The sequence below is a fragment of the Polyodon spathula genome, chromosome 6, assembly GCF_017654505.1.
Source record: "Polyodon spathula isolate WHYD16114869_AA chromosome 6, ASM1765450v1, whole genome shotgun sequence".
Lineage (NCBI taxonomy): Eukaryota > Metazoa > Chordata > Actinopteri > Acipenseriformes > Polyodontidae > Polyodon > Polyodon spathula.
In genome coordinates this window covers 8,413,619-8,427,688 of record NC_054539.1, presented here as the reverse complement: position 1 = coordinate 8,427,688, position 14,070 = coordinate 8,413,619, and the positions used below count along the sequence as shown (strand labels likewise).

General features: G+C 35.2%; 1 protein-coding gene across 7 annotated transcripts in view; it reads left to right on the top strand.

Annotated features, from left to right (window-relative positions):
- The first annotated feature begins 269 nt into the window (after nucleotides 1-269).
- Nucleotides 270-14,070, top strand: part of LOC121316778 (kinesin light chain 1-like) — a 63,926-nt gene continuing 50,125 nt past the window's right edge. For 5 of the 7 annotated variants that reach the window (XM_041251958.1, XM_041251957.1, XM_041251963.1 and 2 more), the window contains exon 1: nucleotides 270-320. In XM_041251958.1, the coding sequence (XP_041107892.1) occupies nucleotides 285-320 (36 nt within the window). In that variant the 5' untranslated portion in view covers nucleotides 270-284. Of the gene's footprint in view, nucleotides 321-1,830; nucleotides 2,193-14,070 lie in introns of those variants that run through there. The other 2 variants (XM_041251959.1, XM_041251960.1) reach the window with 1 other exon arrangement.

Genomic DNA, 14,070 nt, shown 5'->3' with positions numbered 1-14,070 from the left:
ATAAAAATAATATTATTATTATAATATTATTAATTTCTCCCAGAGGGGTCTTTCAGATATTTTAAAAGTTTTTTTTTTTAATATACATAGAAATGTATTTTGATCTATAATTAAACTTCAGTTTATTGCTATCTTAAATGCCCTGTGTTGTACTGTTGTAGTGCAGTAGTAGATGAAATGCTATGCAAATTATATATCTGGGCAGGAACTTACTTTATTTCACTCCAGTGTGCTATCGCCATAAGAGAAACAGCATTATTCCAGGAACACTAACATGGGGTTTGATGGATGAAACTACAGATGATTTGGAAAACCTCTGTGTAAGTGTGTACTATTCTAGAATTAATTTATTAATAAATTGATGTTATCTTGAAATTTACACTTAGGGTAGAAAGGGTGCAGGGTACGAAAACTCTTGAACAACACAATTATTAGGAGAACAGTGGAAACGACGAAGCTTAAGAAACGTTGGATATTTGGTTTTATAGAGTTATCAAGAGCCTTTAGCCTTAATACAATGACGTCGCCCTATTTGACGATATATACTTTTTTTTTTTTTTCAACGTGGCCATTTCATCACAAGACGTATGTTATTTATAGCCGACGGGTATGGAAGGTCATCCGGGTAACAAGCACGTTTTTTTAGTACGTGTTCTCAATAAATGTAAATGAGGTACGCATTTTCTACATAGGGGCTGGTCATTTTACAGTCATGCAACGTAATTACAAGAGGAGCCAACCACCTTCGGCATATCATATATATATATATATATATATATATATATATATATATATATATATATATATATATATATATATATATATATATATATATATATATATATGTGTGTGTGTGTGTGTGTGTGTGTGTGTGTATCAGCCATTATTATTATTATTATTTTATTGTTTAGCTGGCGCTTTTATCCAAAGCGACTTACAGAAATTAAACCCAATGCTTAAGGTCGCTGAAGGCAATCTTTAATTTGGGTTCCGAATATTATAATGTCTAACGTCTTATAATACTATCCGTTATGCAAAATAAGAAAACACACATATACAATATATAATATATATATATAATATATATATATATATATATATATAATATATATATATATATATATATATATAGCTCAAAGAGCCAGCTGCCCAACGTTTTGCTATGCTGTACATATCTTTCTCTTATATATATATATATATATATATATATATATATATATATATATATATAGGATATATACATACAAATAAAATAAATACAAATAATAAATAAAGGTTGAATAAGTGGATTTTGAGAAGACAGCAGAAAGCATTAAAAGACTGAACAGTCCTGAGGATAACCAGTGTTGTGTTAGAATGTGGTACATGTACCAAAACTTGACCTGTGTAATGTCAGAAAGTGATAGGCGTTGTCACATTGAAAGTGTTATGGTGTTAGCTTTTGGTACAGATGCAATCACTTGCAATCTGATGGTTGTTTTCTTATTGTCAAACAGAGGTATTAAGGTATTGAGACCCAATGTATTGCATATGATAAATATTCTCATACTGTTTTCTTAATGGTGGAAAAATATGATTAATTACATTAACAGCAATGTAAAAGATATGAAAATCTGATAAATTACATTTTAAAAAGATGTAAAAGACCATACTATTTTCTTACTGGAGGAAAAATAACTAACAACGTAGTGTTTTGCAGTACTACACGTACAAATTTATTTGAAACGCGTATAACAGCACACATTTATGACCCAGATGGCTTTCCATAGGCTTCCATAGACGGGCCCCGCCTAGCGATGTCAAATTAACGTCATTCATGCGCAGGAGAATACGTCTTGGATTTAAAGGGAACCCAGTTAAAACCCAGTTAAACAGGGTGAGATCCCTTTTTAAACAGATATAGACCACTCCATTCACATAGCTGTGTTGCCTTACGTACACACAAGACAGAGCTTGCGTTGCTAGGGTTACCCGTGAACAAAGAACAATCTGATTTTGACTTTGCTGGACAGAGAGAGTCCCAGACTGCGATCGCAGATAGTTTGTCCAAAAACTGACTGAGTCTTTGGGGAGTGAGCATGCATGCCAGACAGTGATGTGAGATTTTATTTTGTTTACTTCTTTGTCGTAAGCACGGCGTTCCCTCACGTCAGCTACAGTGACAAGTGGCTGCCTGAGAGTGTAATTCAGAGGTAAGTTTAATATGTGTACTAATATTTACTGCAGTAATCTACTTTTAAAACAAATTCGTATTATTGTTTCCAGAAATTGTAATGGAAGCAGGCTAATGTTGTACTGTAATTTACAGTACAGAGCAACACGTACCAGTCAGATAGGTAAAATGGCTTGCTTTTTTATGCGTTACTATCAAAGTTAAACAAAAAACATGCTTATATTGAAACTGTAACAAGTTGCCATATTAAAGTTTTTCATAAAAATGTACGGTGCTTATTTTATTTTTGGTCCAGATATTAGTACAATAACAAAAACATAATGACATATATATATATATATATATATATATATATATATATATATATATATATATATATATATATATATATATAGTGTGTGTGTGTGTGTGTGTGTGTGTGGACGCTTAATTCAGGGCTAGCCGGCAGATGCTAATGTCTTGGTGACTTAATGAATGAATGTAATTTGAATTTGAAAAAAAGTATTTTTGTGAATTTATAAAGCTGCCATTTAGAACTGTGTTTTTTTGTTTGTTCTGTTTTTGTTTTATTCGTGTTGTTTTTTGATCGTCTGTATTTTTTGCTTATGAATTTTACACTACGTGTCATGATACAATTAGTTCCGTAGGCCTATAATATAATAATGATAGCTAGACAGTCAGCAGAGTGATCAGCGCCAACTCATATTCAACGTATTACTCCGCCAATATACTGTAGCCCAGCATTATATTGGGGAAGCTTTTTATTAGGAAATATCGCATCAGAAATGTAATCAGACTCAGTTGAGCTTGACCATACATGCACACACTGTACAGTACTCATACAGACTTTCAAAACCCAGTTTATTAGTTGGTAACTTTCTTTTCTAGATTGTGTGCTGTGTTGTTTTTTCCACTGTACTGTAAGTGTTGTGGGTCTAGTTGTAATGCTTAGTCATTCATAACAGTTTAATTCTAGTTGGGGTGGTTTCAGAACTAGAAGTTGTATTGTGTTCTCTCCTGCTAAGCCAGCTGATGTCATGAGACCAAATTAGATCAATAGTATAGGGCAGGAGGAAGCTCTATTATTGCCTTTTCCAGCCACTGAAGAATAAAGCCACACATTCAAATGCTGTTCTCATATGCGTTAACGTCACATTGCCTGGATAGCCAGACTTCGTACTGTGTATCCCATTTCAAGGTTACCTAGGCTTGGTCGCCAATGTTTATTTTCTGCTTATCATTGTTTATCAAAACACAAGAGAACAGTTTGGTGTGGCATTTTTCCAGTTACATGTTACCATTCCCACACGATGATAGAATGTTATTATTTAAATTGCTTGGGTAGAGTAGCGTTAGAGTATCTAAGGCTTGATCTCCGGTAGAATAGCTATTGTTTACTGCCCCAGTGTAGGGATGGGCAAGTTAAGTATAGTGCTGCACAGCCTAGGTTTTTGTTCCAACTAGGTCTTTGACATTTCTTTTAAAACCTTCTGCACCTTGCTTTTCAATGCACTGCACATAAAGCTAAGGCATTACTGATTAGATGTAAAAAGCTGCTTTTAAAAGGCTGTAGTAAATAAAACAACCTGCAGTGTATGGCCAACCATGATTCCCAATCCTTGAACTATACCAGCTTTAATTAGTGCACTGAGCCACCCTGCTAAGCTGACATGTACACAGTATGATATATTTTAGTAGGCTGAAATGATACTTTGTAGTTCATGATTTTTGATCAGTAAATCTGTGACCTTTTCCTTGTACTACAATTCTGTAGTTTTTCTAAAGCTGTCACTTGACATCATTGCAACATTATGTCATGCTGCTACAGTAGACAGGTAGACTTAATTAAAAGCGAAAGAACCCTTTCCCAGTATTATAAAACTGACAGATCCTGTTCATGTTATATTTGTTTTGCAAATTGACTAGCTTATCCTTTCAACAGCAACTGTGGATGCAAATTATCTTATTTTATACAAAATCCACATGCTTCAATTTAACCCTCCCTCACTTTTTATACTGTATGCATGATTAGGAGAGGCCCATAGTAGCCACTGGGCATATTTCCAATTGATGTGTGCCAGTGCCTGCTACTAATCAGGAGTGATTCATTGCCCAGATTGCCAGATGCCCAGATTCTGCCCAGCAACCCCTCGCTGCTTTGCAAATGAAAGCCCTCAGCCTACCGGGAGCAGTCAGAAAATAACAGCTGGTTACATGTTGGATGTCAAATCCTATTCAACTAGATACTCCTTGTTTGTTTTTTTGTATCAATGGTGTAACACAGGGGTGGCCAAAATTTGCCCTTCCACTCCTGTTCCAACCATGTTCTAAATGTTTTAATTGAACCAACATCCATCCAGACCCTGAAGTAGATAATTACATAATTTTACCTGTTAAACATAGAGTAGAATGACCCTCCAGGACCATGACTGGACTCCTCGATATAAAGGTACAAACAATCAAGGGCTACATACATGTCTATTCTAAGTGCATTTTATCAGCAGCTTTTCCTTCCTAGAGGGCTGTTTTGCACTAATTGGCATATAGATTATACCAACACATTACAAGCATTGCAATGATAAAAAGCTAGTTTAGATACTTGGATTGAGTGCTTGCAGTCTGGATGAGGCAGTCTGGTGTGCAATGAGTTGTCAGTCTGGGACAGGTTGCTGCATGTTTGCCCCTCCTCATGAAGGAGGCTGCTGTAGCTTTTGCTGAAGGGAGGTTTATAAAAAGCATGTTCTGACAAGGTGTGGATTTATTTCCCTATACCTACAGCATATTTTAATAGTTACTTGCAGATAAAATTTGGGAAAGGAATGTTGTGATTTATTTGTTTTACTGCCATAAGCAAGAGTGCTAGAATAATATTTTCCTTTATTTAAAAATCTGATGCCAGACTTGCCCTGTGCTGCCGACTACTGCAGCGCTCATTCTTATACACTGTCTTTATACACTGATTGTATGTCTGTTCAGCTGATAGTGACTGAATTAAATTACCTTTCTCAAGTCTGAATAAGGATACTGTAAATAGTTTTTTCACATGGAAAAAAATAATAGATTTTTTTGTCATTGTCCATTAACAAAGGAATGACATATTAGTATGAAATATACTGTATATTAGCATACAAACAAAATTTGATAAAACTGATGGTCAAGTTTACTGATGCAAGCAACACTATTATGAAGATAGTTCTTAGTTTGTGATTGCATTTAATGCTATGGATGGATAAAGTTACCATGGTTGGTTTATTTTCCCAATCAGTTGTTCAGTCAGAGGCCATCTGTTCAACCAAACCCTTCAGGATGTTGCTTCTTCGCCTCCCCCCATAGTTTCAAGCTTTAGCAAAGTCCCTTACTTTACGTGGTCCACACGGTCAACATGCTATTATCAAACCTCCTTCATAAAACTCTCCTTGTGTCATGTAAAAGTTGCATTAGCGTTATTTGCTGTGTGTTAATATATTTGTTTACAGATTTTATTAAGGAGGTTTAACTGTGCTATGTCATGATACAAGCTCTTTGCCTCATTCGTTATCCTTCATCCTAGTTTTCTGTTTTCATTCTTGTCGACTTAAATCTTCCGATCTTTCTTTTAAACTAATGATTTCTCTTACCTGTGCCAACATGATCGCTGGTATTGCTGGCTTTGCTGCAGTCACATGTTCTGATTGCAGCAAGACCAGTGGAGTGAGTTTGAACTACAGTACAACACATCAAGTGATTGGCTACCAAGAAGTAACTTTTCATCTGCATATTCCAAATTGAAATACAGTAGAAGTAAAATACTAGAAAAGAACCAAAGGGTCCTCAACAGAAATAAAGGGGGACTGTGATAATATTGCTACTGTTAAAGAAAATGGATTTAAAAACCTAGATTATCACTACATTAAGTCAGGCTTTACAGACTTTTTTTTTCCCATTCTTGAGGTTGTGATAATTAAAAACCCAGTGCTGTTGCCTGACTCCACCTAACTCTTCAGTGTGACATCGGTGTTGGCCTTTCTTCAGTAGGCAGGTAATCGCCTATAATTTAAGGTTTGCGTACTCCTCTGACATCCAGTGAAGTGAGTTTTCTCTTCTGTCCCTACTCTGTACCCTTGGTTGATCTGTTGCCAATGACTCCCAGGCCAAAAAAAAATTGGCCTCCAAATCCAGTTGTTGGGTGCCACTTTTAAGAGCAAGGTGGCTGCTACCATATTCAACTGATAAAATATAATTGAAGACGGCACTAAAGTGATAGTAAAACATTAACTGTACTCGCTTGTTTGTTGCCTCATTCTGTTGAATAGGTAATCTATGCAGCTGATGACTGCAGTGAACCCTACATTTTTTATCTGAGATATTTTGCAAGTGTTATGTAGGCAGTTGGTGACCACACCTTTAATTGTATCCATTTGTATGAGAAATAGCGTGCTGCAGCTTGCATGCTCAGTGTTAGCTAGTGGTGGTCTGAGAGCATGTAACATAGCCAGCTCTTATGTTTTTTACTGTACATGTAACCATGATTTGTTTCAGTAAAAAGAAAGTCTCAGTGAGTTTGTTCTGTTATTTCAATATTAAATACACCACAGTAAACACAGTATCATATATTTTAGATATTTCCAAAACATTCATTTTCCTTATCACAGTTTTAATGAATGGCTGTTTTTCTACTGCAATCAAGTAAGCAACAGTTCATTTCATTTCATTTGTTAAATGTTTTTTTTTTTTTCTCAGCAGTACCCTTCTTAATTACATTCCCATGTATTTATATGCGTTCTGCTGTTGCCATTCTTTAAAATGGTCAGTTTGAGAAATAAACTCTGTTTTCCCTGCAGAAACAGACCTTGCTTTAGTACAAAACTCACGCTACAATCAGTACATTTACATGACAAAGCGTTTTCCGAAAACTGATTTTCTTAAAATGTCACTTTTCTGTGTTTACATGATTAATGATAGAAAATCTAATTAGAATTCAACTGTATAAATGGGTTGAAGTTTTTGGAAAACGCAGGATATTTTTGTATCCAAAGTAAAGTATGATTTGAACAGACCGGACATGTCTGCGACAGCATGGAGACCAATCCAATAACTCAAGTGCTTTATCAAAGTGTCAGGTCTTAAATTCAAAGATTACTATACCTCTGTTCAGATTCCGCACAATGTGCAATCAGCCTTTCCAACATCTCGTCCTGTTCTTTAGTACCAGTTTCTTTTGCAGACATTATTTTAAATTCTCACGTCATTTTAAAGCTGGAAAACATTTACTGCTTCACTATGGGCTATTAATAAATACATAAATACTGCAGATTATTATTATTTTCTCTGATCCAATCCAAATATATCGCAATATGGAAATTTATTATCGATATAGAACAATAATATCAATATTGGTGCCAATCCCTAAATCTAGCATTATTGAGTGTTTAATAGTTATTGATGACCTGAAGCCATACTGTAGGTGATTGATTTGAGTAATCCCCTGTATGGTGCTAATTCATTCACAACATGAAATACTAAATTGTAAAATAATGACAGAGAGAAGTGCGGCAGTGCCCTGAAGCATGCGACCAGCTTTCAAGTATACAAACCCTATTCAGATCATGGAGGAACATCCAGTACACAATGCCAACATTTTAAATTTTTTTTATTTACATACTACTGCAAAAACAGCGTAATGGACTAACTTTCACCAGGACGCACAAATCAAATCAATTCAGAAACTTTTGATTTTTTTTTTTTTTTTTTTTTTTTTTTTTACACAGCAGCATTGCAAAGACAGTGTAGCAGTGCTGACTTTATAACCACCCTCTAAATTTACAACAAAAGACAGATTCATGAGCTGCAGACTTCATTGCAGCTGGCGAGCAAAAAAGAAAGCAATCAAGCAAGCTCAGGGACTTTCCACAATAAGGGCACAAGGTTTCCAAATAACTTTGTTTGAGAGGTAGCTGGTCAGAGTCTCGTGATGCAGAATGGCTCTCTGTCAGGCATGGTATAGACCCCAATACCCTTGCTTCTCTTTGCCAAGTCTGAACTGCCTATGCTGGGACATGAACTTCATCTTTAGGGGCTGTGCAGAATTGCCCTATGTGATGTCATTTGGATTGGGGTTTTACTTTGATAAGGGTTGACAAATTATATTTCACTTGATTTACATGCTGAAGATTTTACATGATGACAGTTATATTCAGCTTTCCCTCTAAGGCTAAAATAAAATTTGCTAGTTATTATAAATATAAATAAACCACAATCGAGGACTCCAACATCTCAAGGTAAACCTATACTTTTAGAGTATTGTTGCAGAGCATTAACATAAGCATATTTGTGTCTTTTGCAGCCGATTCTCTAATTCCCCCTGTAAAGATGCATGTCACATTCGTGCGGTGCACGCTCCGGCCCAAGCAAATCTACAGGGTGGGTGGAGCAGGCGTCTGGTGATTCTGCCTCTATCGAGTGCTTCTCAGTGCTGCTCATGAACTTTGCAATTTTGAACTTGTCGTATAATTGAATACTAATCGGTGAAGCACAATCTTCCTGCATTATTTACAAGTATAAATACTCCGGTAAACTAAATAAAAATAATTATTCTCACACTTGACAGTTTTTGTTTTATTTCCCTTTTGAAAAACGACCATTTCAGAAATATCATTATTTTGAATCTGGTAAAAATGTAATCAAAATATTAATTTAGAGTTGAGAATACACATTGCATGCATAGTATAGTAACTGAAGAAGGCATACCATGTGCGCATGTCTCTACTGAAACTCAACATGGCGGCTGCACCAACAAAGAAAAAAATACAATGTTTCAGCAAAAGACAGTAGAGCTAAAAAAAATAATAATAATAATAATCTGATTTATCTGTATGAGGATAATATTCTTCAAGTTTTGCTGTCATTCCATATAAGTCAATACCATTAAAAGATCATATTGCCAGTCGTAAACACGTAGAGAACGAGTAAGCAAATAAGATGTCAATAATGCCAAAGCACTGTATTCTTCTGTGCTGAAAAACTTAGACCTGTGGTACCGTACTGAACTCAAGGTGGGATTTTCTTGAAGTAAGCCAAATCAGTTGCGTGTTTAGTTATCATTTAATTTATTTCTATCCATGCTACCTGCCTTTAATAAAGCTAAAATGAGCAGTATTGAACCATGGACATTAAGATAATGTAGTTTTCTTACGAAGAAACAAGCTTAAAACTATTTTTCTAGCTATCCATTCCTTAAAGGTAATTGATGGCTTTATTGTGTAAAGGATGTAGTCTCTACACAACACACCGTTTTGTTTCATAAAGACATTCTGTCTGGAGACACACCTCTTGTTAAATCTTACAAATAACAAGGCAAAATTAGCAACGAAAGAATTGGGAGGATTACTTATGCGTTACATTCAAAGGGGCGCTATTTAAATTACAATCGAGTAATACACAGCAGTGAACCTGTGTAGAGCAACGACTCAATCAACATGCCTTTTTTATTATCAGTGTTTCATATTTTATCCTGGTTAGTTTAATGCCAGTAAAACACTAAAATTAATTGTGGAGTACTGTAGATAGGATTACTCTCATATGACATTGCTGGACTAAACTGTTTAAAATGTTTTATTGTTTTGTAATGCCACCAATAAGAATAACAGGTTTTTTCAAACTCCTTCATTTGTACACTGGACTACAGTGTTAGTGGAAGACTTTAAATATGATTCTCAGAGCAGTACTGGACATTTGTTTTCTGAACCATTGTAATATAATTATTAGATTTTCTTGCTTATTTTAATGCCAGCAATGAGCCAAGTGATGTCTATAAACATTATGACAGGTTTGAAGTGTCTTCAAGTGTTTTACTTACTGTTACAGCAACAAGATTCTTAAACTTGTGGCTTTGATAAAAAAAAAAAATAAAGGATTGCGGTAATATTAACTATCAACATTATATTTGTGTTAAAATGCCATGCATAATTATTAATATATTGATAAAAAGTGTGTGTGAGTGGGGGGGGGGGGGGGGGGGGGGGGGGGGGGGGGGGGGGGGGGGGGGGGGGGGGTAAATTGTGTAAATTTATAAAACAAGCGAATTGTAAATTGAGATACTTGTGTTGGAACACCGTTTCAAAAAGATTGGCCAAAGGGACTAACTGATTTTGTCGTTCTGTCAAAACAGCAAGTTTGTCAGAATCTCCCTTACGACGAATAATATATGCTATAGGGAATGCTGCTTATTATAATAATAATAATAATAATAATAATAATAATAATAATAATAATCACAGTATTTTTTCTGTATGATGTGCATGGTTTTGCTGCATAGGTGCTGTTGTGCCCCTGCAAATGCAATATGCTGAACAATCGTATTTTTCCTATCTGAATATATCCTACAATGCACCAGGCTTTGAGGAATATATCCCAATGCACCAGGCTTTGACCGTTACGTGTTGACAAACTGATGACTGTATAGTGTAGTGGCATGGACCTTACAACTCGGTGTGTATATATATATATATATATATATATATATATATATATATATATATATATATATATATATATATATATATATATATATATATATAAAATGGGGGGGGGGACCCTTTCCAAATATTGTTAACAGAAGAGGTTTTGATAATGGTTTTAGTAAGCAGGCCTAGAACTGTACATAATGTCCTTGTTTAATGGCAGATATCCAGATGGAGAGGAAATCTGCAGTTTGAAAATAAGTCTGTGTGCAGTGATCTTGGTAACACAGATAAGTCCGTTGTATTTTCATTATATTGTGTTTTTTTATTTTTTTTTATTGGCTTCAACAGTAGGCCTTTTCAATTCCCTGTATTGTAAAACTGTTTTATGACATTGTCTTATAAAAAACTGCAATTACTATATTGGCAAATTGTGTTAGTGGCTGGCAGGGAAGGGTTCATTTCTGTCCCTGCCAGATAAGTGTGGGTGTGTGACTCGGTTTGCACAGCCACAGGTGTGATTATTTGATTTAATTAATGGGTGTCACATGCCTGTAACTAGCAGGCAGGTATATAACAGGAACCAAATGTTTGTACTGGGCAGTCTGAGTGAAGGCAAGAGGCTGTCAGTCGATGTCAAGAGCTGCTGTGTTGATCCTGTTTCTGTGTTACGTAACATAACACAACACAACGTAACATTGTAACACAACACAACACAACAAACAAACAAAACGTAACGTAACGTAACATTGCATTGCACAATGTCTGTTACTGGTAAACGGCTTGGCCGTCCAGTTCTAGTTAGCTGAAGAATACAAAGTGTAGTTTTAGCTGTGTGTGTTATGTTTGTGTGTGTGTGTGTGTGTGTGTGTGTGTGTGTGTGTGTGTGTGTGTGTGTGTGTGTGTGTGTGTGTGTGTGTGTGCATGCATGCTGGGACGAACGCAGGATTTATTTTCATTGTTCAGATATTCGCTCGTAATTTTAAATGTTCATTAAATTTTCAAAAAGTAATGTAACCCATTATATTGCTTAGAAATATAACAGGCAGAGACTTGCAGGGGGGCATGGCCGTTTCCCACAGTAAAAGAAGTGTCCATAGACATGGTTTCATAAAGTAATGAAGTGCCATTTTGTATCAGAACAAGCAAACGTCTAAAAATTAACTTTTGAAACCTTCAAATGAAAAAACAAACTTGGAAATTATTTTTGTAAAACCTTTAAGGGGAAAAAAAAAATTGTTTATTATAACAAATCCACATAAGGTGTATCGCAACAAAAAATTTCTAATATATATAAAATCACTACACATTTGTGTAGCAAGTTGGGCACTGTTTACTAAAGGCATTTCAGAATGATTTGTGCTTTTTTTCTGTCCCATGAGATTCTGACTCCCATGAGATTCTGACTTGCTCTAAAGCAGCACAATGTGGTTTTGACCCAGATGGCCTTCCATAGAGATCACTATGCGTGCACACGCATAATCTGGTTTGTTTACTTTTAAATGGAGGCTCAAGAGCTGCTGTGTTGATCCTGTTTTTTTATATATATATATATATATATATATATTATATATATATATATATATATATATATATATATATATATATAAATCAAAAAAAAAAAACATTGACTAAGTCGATTGTTAAATAAGTTCATTGTTAAACGCAAGCTTTCAGACTGTTGACTGACCTCCTCTGAAACATCACAGCTATACTGCTTCACTGTTAACACAATAGCTGTCTCTATGAATTTCCTTATTCCCACCCTCCCGAGCCATTGATTTTGTCAACATTCAAACTGAACCCGCCCCTGGAATCCATACCAAACAGCTATTGGTTAGAAAGCCGATTAGCAAACATTTCAAGTGTTCTGTTCATTGTAACTGTAATGCTATAATAATGCAGGGGACTTTGAGACTGGATCAAGTAGGACAGTAAGAAAAAAAATGAAAATGCTTCTCAGCAGGTTTGAAATTGCACATTGTTGAATTTGCTGAAATACATGTTAACCGCAATGCTGAAAAAATCAGTATGAAACAAAGTCAAACTTAAAATGCCCTGAGAAAAACAAGCTGAGAGGAGGAAAGTGTTTTTTGCCCGATGTAGAAAACATGTTGTCAGAATAGAGTACTTTGAATGACTTATACATCCTGTAACTTGTTCTTCATGTAAGTGCACTGCAGTGGTACACATGTAAGGTATGTGCATGGTTATGGTTCTGATTAACAAAACAAAATGAATGTATTTGTACAGCTGGAAATTGAATGTAATTGTACTGCAGCGAATGCAACACTAACATGTTTTGCTTACTGGTTACTAGATGGTGCGCTGTTTAGTTTATTGGTTTTGCTTTTTAATTGAAGAGGCAGCACTGTTTAATACTTTGCTTTTTAAGTTTGAATTAATACAACGAATTTGTAAAAGCAGCGGGAACTACTGTCCTAAGTGTGATTTTTTTGGAAAGAAATGTTCAGTAAAGCAAAGAAGATATGTTCTTGAAGTTGTTTGTGTACTTGATAAGCTAAAATAAAATACCGGTAGTTTAATACAGATGTGATGTGCGATGTATAACTTGATTTACACTTTGTTAATTTTTACTTTTTAAATTTTGAAAACAAATAGTTTCTAGCAGTTTAACTAAAAACGAAAAACAACACTAAAATTATTAATGGAATAAAATGTTGCAAACAAAGGTTATTTTTAAATTAAACCTGTGTGTATCTTTCTTTCTTTATCGGTGTTCAGCATGTAGGAAAAAAATTAATTGTAAAAAAAAAAAAAAAAAAAAATAGTGTGTTTTCCTGAAGTCTCAAGGGGGGGAGCGTCTTTTACGTCAGTGCGACCTATAAAACGATTTTTAAGGTAATCTCACATATCACACAGAGCTCTTTTTCGTTTGCCGTTTTTGAAACTGCCCTGCAAAGTTTTTTGTATCTTAATACACGTAAAAAAAATATTTGTTCGAACATTTTGTGCAAACCTTGTTTTAACCAGTCATCATATAGTTTGAATGCCTTTCAACCAAGAAAAGCCATTTAAATTGTGGGAGTGATTGCAGAACATTAACTTTAATTTTTATTTGGCTAAATACTGATATAGCCAGGCGTGGATACAATCCATTTAACTTTTGGGTAATGCAATAGTAAGCATACACCTTTGATCCCATTAGACCATATCAAAGATTGGTTCTTGAACCTGAAATATGATCCATGCACACTTCTGGATAACAATGACAATCTGTTTTCTGTCTGATGCAGAGTACAGCATGCAAATGGGATGGAACCATTCATCTGAATAATGTTGTACTTTCTTGCTGGTTTTGCTGTTGATTGAAAGTAGTCATTTTTACTGTAGCAGTGTGTTGTCCTGATCGTCTCTCCCACTCCCCATCCCAGCATTGAATGTATTCTGTACCTTGCAACCACTGATGCAGCCAGTAGGAGTACAGCCATCCCCTCC